Source organism: Zonotrichia leucophrys, chromosome 9 (genome assembly GCF_028769735.1).
Source record: "Zonotrichia leucophrys gambelii isolate GWCS_2022_RI chromosome 9, RI_Zleu_2.0, whole genome shotgun sequence".
In the NCBI taxonomy this organism is placed as follows: Eukaryota; Metazoa; Chordata; class Aves; order Passeriformes; family Passerellidae; genus Zonotrichia; species Zonotrichia leucophrys.
This window is the reverse complement of record NC_088179.1, coordinates 11,103,396-11,112,783: the sequence shown is the minus strand read 5'-3', so window position 1 is coordinate 11,112,783 and position 9,388 is coordinate 11,103,396. Positions and strand designations below refer to the sequence as shown.

General features: G+C 46.0%; 1 protein-coding gene across 1 annotated transcript; it reads left to right on the top strand.

The window, feature by feature from the left end:
* Positions 1–1,252: 1,252 nt before the first annotated feature.
* Positions 1,253–8,899, top strand: PAQR9 (progestin and adipoQ receptor family member 9). Its single transcript, XM_064721635.1, has one exon. The coding sequence runs from the start codon at positions 1,429–1,431 to the stop codon at positions 2,641–2,643; it is 1,215 nt and encodes a 404-aa protein (XP_064577705.1). The 5' UTR covers positions 1,253–1,428; the 3' UTR covers positions 2,644–8,899.
* The last annotated feature ends 489 nt before the right edge of the window (positions 8,900–9,388 follow it).

Here is a 9,388-nt window from a genome sequence, read left to right as displayed (position 1 = left end):
TGCACTCCAGCATGCACCCCCTCTAAAACACACAGGTACCAGAGCATATTAGGCCTGCGGTCTGAAAAATGTCTTTTGTTTAATATTTTGCTCCCTATGTTGGCTTCTCAGCATTGTTCATTTATGCTTATTTTCTTAGCAGGTCTCCTGTGTAATTTTTATAAAGATTATAAACAGTGTCACCAGTCTGCCCCACTTTTAATGAAAAATGCATTGAAAATCACTTTCAGCAGTACACTTTTAAGACTTTATTTCTATTAACTTAAAAAACTTATTTCTGATTGCCCCCTTGTTCAGAAGATTTTTCACATTGCTGTGATTCACTACCAAATAGAAGATTTTAATGAAAATCTTTGGACAAAGCATTCTAATTACACTTGACCTCAGTTAATGTCATGTGACCATGCACGTATCTGAATATCACCATGTAAAATGCACTTTTGGTAACCGAGAGCTATTGGATATTTAAGACTATCTGAAAACAAACAAAAAGGAAACACGTTGAAGCAGCAGAGAGCAATCCCTTAGTCTGGCTCCTACCTGTATCTGCATTACTGGTGCAGGTGCATTAACCTTTTATTTCCTTCAGATGCCTTAAGGAAAAGTAACACCCGTACAGCGCTTTCCCCCGTATTTTTAAATTCCGATTATGTAACTGTGCTGCTTGCATAACCGCGACAATAAGTGTAGGATTTGTCCAAGGATCAACACGGAGCAGCTCCTGCCAGCCGTTCCCGAGTGTCCCTCCCAGCCGCCCCGCTCGGAGCGCGCAGATAAGGTGGGTGCCGTGTGTGTCAGTGACGCTCACCCCATGCAGCCCGGCCGGGAAGGTTTAGCCTAAAATAACGTTTGCATTCACTGCATGAGATAATGTCACCAAAGAAATCAGGTCTCAGCGGCCTTACCGAAGCACACAGGACAGACCGCCACCCAGCTGCCACCCGTCCCCTGTCTGGGGGTACTTCCCCGCTCTGTCGCGCCGCCGGGGATCCCCCAGCGCCGCGGGTCCATCTCCCTTTTCCCGGGGCTCCCGCCGCACGCGCGGGCGCAGCCGCGCTCGGGGCTGGGCGGGCGCCCCGGTGCCCCCTTTGTGCTTTTTACAGCAGAACAGCCCCGCGGGCAGGCCCCGCACCGAGCAGCGCCGGTGCCAGTGACCCTGCGGCCGGGAAGGGGCGCCGCGGCTCCGCTCCGGCCACACGCCTCGCTGCGGGGGCTCTTACGGACCCGCCCCCCCGCTGCGGCCGCATCAATCATTAACGGCGGCTCGGGTGTCCAGTGCCTCCCACCCCGGGAAACCCTACCCGGGGCGGCGGGGGCGTCTCTTCCCGCTCCTCGGGAGCGCTGGATGCGCCGCCGGTCTCCAGTTACCGCGATGCCGGGCGGCGGGGCGGGAGGAGCCGCGGCGGTGCTGCCACTGCCCCTGCTGCAATGAGTGATGCTGCCGGGGGCGGCGGCGGGGGCGGAGAGGCGCAGAGCTACCGCGGATCCTCCGCCGGCGGCTGCGGGCGCAGCGGCTCTGCCTCGCCCGGTCGGCGGCGAGGCGGCGGGCCCGGGGCCGGCCGGGGCAGCGGCAGCATGCCGGCGGGCGATGGGGACAAGAAGGAGGCGGCGCCGCCGCCGCCTCGCCCTGCCGCCCTGCTACGGTGGGATGAGGTGCCCGAGGACTTCGTAGAGTGCTTCATCCTCTCGGGCTACCGGCGGCTGCACTGCTCGGCACAGGAGTGCCTGGCCTCGGTGCTGCAGCCCACCAACGAGACCCTCAACTTCTGGACCCACTTCATCCCACTGCTGCTCTTCCTCACCCGCTTCGGGCGGCTGCTTCTGCTGCGGGGCGCCGGGGACGTGCCCTTCCACCACCCAGCCCTGCTGCCCCTCTGGTGCTACGCCTCGGGGGTGCTGCTCACCTTCGCCATGAGCTGCACGGCCCACCTCTTCAGCTGCCTCTCCCCGCGCCTCCGCGCCACCTTCTTCTACCTGGACTACGCCTCCATCAGCTACTACGGCTTCGCCAGCACCGTGGCCTACTCCTACTACCTGCTGCCGGGGCTGAGCCTGCTGGACGCCGGCGCCATGAGCCGCTACGTGCAGCAGCGGCTGGGCTGGCAGCTGGACTGCAGCCTGCCCATCGCGGCCTACCGCGTGCTGGTGCTGCCCGTGGCGCTGGCGCTGGCCGTGGGCTGCACGGCCGCCTGCTGCCGCAGCCGCGCCGCGTGCTGCGCCTACCCCTTCGCCGTGCGCACCTTCGTGTTCGCCATGCCGCTCAGCATGGCCTGCCCCATCATGCTGGAGAGCCTCTTCTTCGACCTCCGCGCACGCAACCCCACGCTCTTCGTCTACTTTTACCGCCGCTACTTCTGGCTGCTGGTGGCCGCCTTCTTCAACGTCAGCAAAATCCCCGAGCGGATCCAGCCGGGGCTCTTCGACATCGTGGGGCATAGCCACCAGCTTTTCCACATCTTCACCTTCCTCAGCATCTACGACCAGGTGCACTACGTGGAGGACGGGCTGGCCGAGTTTCTCAAGGCACCCCTGGCCGCCCCCACCTACCTAGGCACCGTGGGCTATATGCTGCTCCTGACCGTCTGCCTTGCTGTTGTCGTCAGGAGGTTCCTCAACGTTGCAGACATCTGCAAGCAGGACTGACCAGCCCGGCGACCCTCGGGACAGCGACCGCCATGCCAGTGACCCTTGGCCTGGAGGTCCTTGGGCCGGTGACCTTCAGACTGGTGACCCTCAGTCCAGAGCCACCATGTCCTGAAGAAGCTGTGGTGCCTGAGGAAACACACCTGTGGAAGAGCCAGGTCCCTTTCTTGGAGGTTTGCTGGAGAAAATGACCATGGCAGAACTGCTCGTGCTCTTTAAGCTACTAGGTTACCAGGGGAAGCAAGCAAATGCTTACTGGTATGTTGCTGCTTAGAGTATAAGCTGAAATAATTTAGCTCTGCTACTAGGAAGAATGCATGAATGGTGAATGCCACTTACTAATTTCATAACAATTAGGTCTAAACTAGCTCTGTATATACATATATATTTATATATCTAGCTATATATTTATTAGCTACATATATGTGTATATATATGTATACACCTGAAGACATTTGTGCAATGATTTCTCATAGACTTTTAATCAACTCCTATGTGAAATTTCCTAGCAGATTATGCACTGACATTTATTTTCCTCTCTGATATTGTAACAGGCCTTTGCAGCCACATACTGGATTTTAAATGCAAAGAAATCAATAGCTATCCATAGTTTCTAAGGTCTTGCAGCCTTTTCAGCCAGGGAACAATAGATTTAAGAGTGAGAGGAAAAACAGCTGTGAATTATTACAGAATTACCAATTAATGGAGAGACCTTAATTAGACAGACAGTAAGTGGTTGGTGTAGCCACTCGGATACTAAAATAAAATAGAAGGATATGTAAAATAACCGAACCAGAAAGGGGTCAAACTGGTTTGGAACGGGGGCAGAGGAAGAACAAGGACCCTGCATAATGGAATGGCTCTTCCCTCAGCGTGTCAGGAACATCTGTTGTGCTGAGGGAGTTGCTAAGGGGCCCCTTTATCTTCCTGGGTAAATCACCCCCAAACCAGTCCTCTGGAGTCAAAGTCAGCTGCCAGACTTTCTATAAACCCCTGCCAAGCTCGGTGGGAGTTCTGTGGATGTAAAGAGAGTAACCGATGCATGAGATCTCATTCTGGATCTTTTAAAAAAACTACATGGAGCTAGTTTCTGCTGCTCTTTAATTAGAGCACTGTCATATTTACCATCCTAAAATTAGTTGCAGAATACGATACTGCTGAATCCAAGTTCAGCACCTAAAATCTGGCTCTGCAAGTACAGGATACTGGCACTTTTTTGTCTTTCCCCACTTTTTCCTATTCTGATTAGTTGTGGCTACAGCTGGATGTGTTGAAGTCTTCTTTCAAAAGCTTTGGGGGAGTTCAAAAACAAGAATTAGGAGGTGTTTTCCAAAGCAGTATTTTTTCAGAGCAACCCATGTATTATCCTTGTCACAGGACAAAGAGCTAAGTATAGACTGAATTTACTCTAGAAACATTTTTGTGAACCATGTGCAGATTTTAAGCAGATGCATTTTGCTTTCGTCTGACAGAACAAGTGCAATAATGTTACACAAGGGGCTTACCAAGCGAAGTTCAGGTGAGAAACTGCTTGTGTAACCCATTGTCTAAAGAAGGGTGGTACTTCCTTAGCAAACCCTTGTGTCAGACTGCGTAACAGTGTAATAGCTGTTTTACTCAGCTCCTGTTGTAGAAGTGTATCTCTGCTTGGGTCTTTCCCATTTTCATGGACATGGCATCTGAATCCCAAGACAATGTTTTGAGTCCAGTTCTCATCTTCTGTAAGACAAAGTCCCCTTTGTTTAAAATGGGAATATAGGAAGGACTGTAGCCAGGGATTATGAAGTCACATCCTTAACATGGGTCAGAGTCATCACAGACCCAATAACTGATATGCCCTCTACCAATGTAACAGCTTTATGAAAATTTCTCAATTGAAGTGCATAAGCTAAAAGAAAATTACACTCATTCAATTTAGCTTTTATCTCAACCCATTTAAAGTATAATGGTTTGAATATTTTAGATTCTTAGTGAATGATGAAAATGGCCTAACAAATACTCTTTGCCAGCCACAATTCTGCTGGTATGTCATTTCTGGAAGGGTCAGATGTATTTTAAGGAGATTGACTAGAATTATCTGGAGTAGCAGTTCCCAAAGTGTGGCCTCTTGAGTTATTGCTGTTGGGCCATAAAAAACTGCATAGCCTGTATGAGTGGCTGTGTTCAGTTTTCAGTTACCAACCTGCATGAAAAGAAAATGGAAACTACATGAAGTATTTTAAATTTTACCTATTTTCACTAAGTTTTGTCAGAAATGTAGCATTGCTTTCTTCAGCTGCCAACAAAGCAGAAAGTGATCTGCACCACTGGGAGAGGAGGCTGGTTCACAGCACTGTTGCTCCTTGAAACATGCTTTAATATTGTGAAAATCCTGAAGACTCACAATAGAAAGCAAGTGGATCAAGACCTTCAACCATGTCATGCTATGAATTTCCACAACTGCAAAAAGAGGCCAAAAATCTTTGAGATGGGCTGTATTCAAGTTAAAATAATAGAGGCATAGTAGTTAGAGCCCAGTGACTCATCCAAACTAATTATGTAGAAAGGGTTTGCCTGGGAGATGCCACTAGCACATCCAACCAGCAATTAAAAACTAAGAAATAAATCTGAGGGATAGCAAACCTCAGCATTAGAAGGCAGCTCAGAAACAAACAGTAAAAGCCAAATGTAAAAGACCAGGCTTTCAAAGCATACTGTATAATGAATTATATTTGTGCTTGTCAGTCACAATGTAGAGGACATCTCAAGAGGCAATGTCAAAAATGGCTGTTGCTAACTTGTAAAAATACATTTGATATTTGGAGTTAGGCCACCCAGGGTCATCTATATATATCTCAACGACAGATAACAGTATAAAGTTTGGATTGCAACCCACTGCAATTTTACTGCTGTTACAAGAATTGCCTGTGAGCCCCAGTCACACTGAAGATTGGTACCTGGCTCTGATATTAAGAATATTGCTTCATTCAGAAGTTTCTGTTGGCAGATTGTTTAGGCACGTGTATGGGCCTGAGCACCTCATGGAATTATTGTAAAAGCTGGTTGCAGGCACTGCTGGCTGAGCCACTGTAAGCAGGCTGCTGAATCCAGAGTGAGTGACTACAGGGAGATGTGATTACAGTTTAAGAGTTCTAATTAATGGATTTTTGTTTGTCTGGTTTTTGTTAAAAAAAAATGTGACTACAAATTAAAAAGGTACAGTAAGTGTGGAGAATATCTAGGGAAATGTTACCTGAGTGTCTCTGTCTATTCAGTGAAGGACATGCATGCAGATAATAGTTCCCTTTGCTGTGTCCAATGGACAAAACTAATCTGAGATAAAAAGATTCAAATTGGAACAAGATATCTATAATTATAGTGCTTGAATTTGTTCATCTAGAAGTGAGTCAGCATTTGTGTGATTTGTAAGGGTGCAGGATAACTTTCTGGTGTGAAAGCACATGACTGAAGAACATGTGTAAGCATGTTCAGAGGTCTCACCTGCAGACTAGATGCATAAGGAAATCCTAGAAAACTAACTTGCTTGCAGAAGTACGTGTCATAATGTTTTTATAACCTGCCATAAGGTCTACACTGTGGATTCCACAGCTCATGTTGGAAACCAAAAAGGCTTTTCAGGCCTTTTGGAGTAGAATCTGTACAGGGATGGGAGCACAAGGTGGGGACTGGAGCACAGGGAGGTGGCCTGTAAATGCTTGGGTGTCTTGCTGTGTTTGGCCAGCACTGACTTTCAGACTGACACACCTGTGCTGATGTGAAGTGGCTGTTGCTGGGGCCACTTCCCAGAGTTGGTGGCATAGACACCCTCCCTTGCATTCAGCACGTGCCTAGAACTGCAATCTACACTGGCATATATTCAGTAAGCCTGGCTTCTGGGCACTTCTGAGTAGCCTGTGAGCTTCCAGCTCATCTTCCTGTAAGATCGATGAACCTCATCTGTAATCACTACCCTGTTTTCTGTGGTGATACAGTATTTTTTCTGCAGTGTGTGTATTTGAATGTCACTATCCAGGGTATCTGTGAAGCTCTGAGCAGCCTCATTAGCAAGACTGGAATCTATATTTGGAAACAAAGGGAAAGGTTTCATCTGCATGCTGCACTTGTAGAAATGTAGCAGTTAAAAGTAGAAGTATGTTCATTTTTTTTTGCTAAAATGGTAATTCTGCTTAGTTGTCCAAGTGTTACGCTTATTATTTATTTGCTGAATCCAGCTACTGTGTCAGGTTTTTGTCAACAGTGCACCTGCAGGAAATGACAGTATGAAAGTTTTACTTCATGTTTAAGTAAACTCTGAGGCAGCACATTCATGGAGCATTATTGCACTAAACTCAGTTGATTACCATCCACATGCCTTACAGAAGCAAGTCATACCTGTAGTAATTGCCCAGATTAAACTGTTTTTTCATTGCCTATGAGCTTAAAAATGACCAAGTGGCCAGTAACAAGCTGAGGAGTCAGGCACTCCTGGGTTCTTATCCTTGCTTTGCCACTATCTGTTCTGTAATCTAGGGCAAGTTGTTTAAACTGTGTTCATTTTGAATGAATTTTAATTCATGTGAAACACTGGAATTGTACCAGGGTTGAATTTGACCCTTTGTGTCTCAGTTTCCACATCTGTAAGATGGGGAGAATATACCTTACCTACCTCGCAGGGTTGCTCTGAAGACTAGCAAATGTTTGTAAAGCACTTAAAAATGCAAACACCCTCCCAGGTGCTAAGAAGAAATCTTCCAGCAGAGAGAATGTTATATTTTCCCTCATTTCACAGGGAGAGGAGCATGAACGTTTCCAGATTGTGAACTCTTGGGACAAACCCTTGTCATTGCCATACTCCTAGGATGTTCACATCCTATGTCTTTTGGAGCTGATGGCTCCAGAAATTTCCACTGGCTCAAGTGGGGGACAGTCAACACCCAGGCAGTATTCAACAGGCTGACTAAATGCTCTAGGGTCAGGAGTAAAGAGAAAACATAAATTACTTACATATGCTTTTCTTCAGAAATTCTCACTGGTAACTTGTACTGAGGAGCATTGTAACACCCATGAGGCCTCCTTGTTCATTTAGCCATGGATTGTATTCCAGTTACTATGAAACAATGCAGCAGGATTTCCCATCAGTGTCTGTAAGATTATGATTATGTCTCAGTTGCCATTGGGAATTTTGAACTATGTCAAACTTCTTACCAGAGTAAAAAGACCTGAAGTAAATGATGCTTTTAAGAAAAAAAAAATAATTTGAGAATATAAAATTATATTGATCAAACAACTTTCTCTTTTTCCCTCCTGTTCTGCAAAACCAACTACATGGAGTTAATCTTATGGTTGAGTGAAATCTGAACTGAGATCTTTTGACCACATATATGTACTCTGTCAAGAAGCCCTCAATAATTATTCTACTATCGCACTCTGCCCATCAGCTGGAAGGGCTGATACAAAAAGCACCACTGACAAGAGGACCATGTTTTTTAGAGCTTTTCTAACTGGCAGCAGTAGCTGAGGGGGAAAAAAAAAAGACTACATCAAAGGGTTTGAGTGGCTTGTTAGTCCAGGCCTGTACCTTTAGAAATTCTCCCAATATCCAAGTATGTTCCTAGCTTCTGTTAGACACCTCTGAGTCAGGGCTGTATCACCAACACTCAAGTTACAGCTGAGACGTTACTTTCTCAGATGAGATGTAAGATGGTAGTGTCACATGCACTGAAAGACACTGACCTCCGTTCAAGACACTTAGCGTCTTGGAGCTGGGTGTGGAATTAAGTTAAATAATTTTCACATCTTGCTTAGACAAATGCTGCTTCATTCCACTGAATTCAGTAATAAATTATTGACCAAGACAAAGGAAGCAGGCTTTTGCTTGAAGTTGCCTGGAAGGGAACACCACCAGCAGACTTCTGCTTTCAGGGCAATTGCTTCCTGGGCCGTACTCAGAACATGGAGGATTCTGAAGTAGGGCTTTGCTACTTCATGGGAATGCCTTAGGATTTGTGGTTGTAGCTGGGGGTTATTAGTACAGAGAAACAGTTTATAGCAAGTCAATTCTGTCTGCTAGAGGTTCAAGCACGCTTTAGTAGGAGGTATCATGTTTAAGGGTCTGTGCATGCAATGAACAAAGTGTGAATTTTGTGTGGTTCTGTCGGGAGGGTTTGAAAATTTACTCTTTGTACACTTTTGGATGCTGACTACTGTATATGTAATGACTATGCATTTTTAGCAAAAAAAAGGGTGTGATCTATAAATAAAGTTGATTCTGACTTCATTTTTGCAGAAATGCATTTATAAAGGCTTTTCTCATTTCTTTGTATAATTTACTGTGACACCTGTAGGATCAGAAATGTGTTGAATGCAGTTCTCTTCAAACACAGGTGATGTTAGCATGAGTATAGGAACCTTCAGTTCTTACATAGGGGCATAGGAGTGTTGGCATTTCTGAAAACACTATACTAGCAAAAGTATCATTGCCATTTTGTTTCTTTTATATTTCAAAGCAATAAAATAGCATTCTTTGCCATTTTAGTTTTCTGCTAACTAATTATAGACATCCCTGTTACATTAAGATCTAATACATTAATATGTATTAGAAGATTAGTGTTCAGCCTACAGTGCTCCCTGAAAAATCATGAAATTGGTAGCAATAGCAGTGTAAAGAATCAGCAAAATATTGACTGCAAAATGAAGAGGTCTCTTTGGCATTAAGTAAAGTTTCCTATTTGGCAGAGTAGGATGGCAAAATACTGTTTTCAGTCCA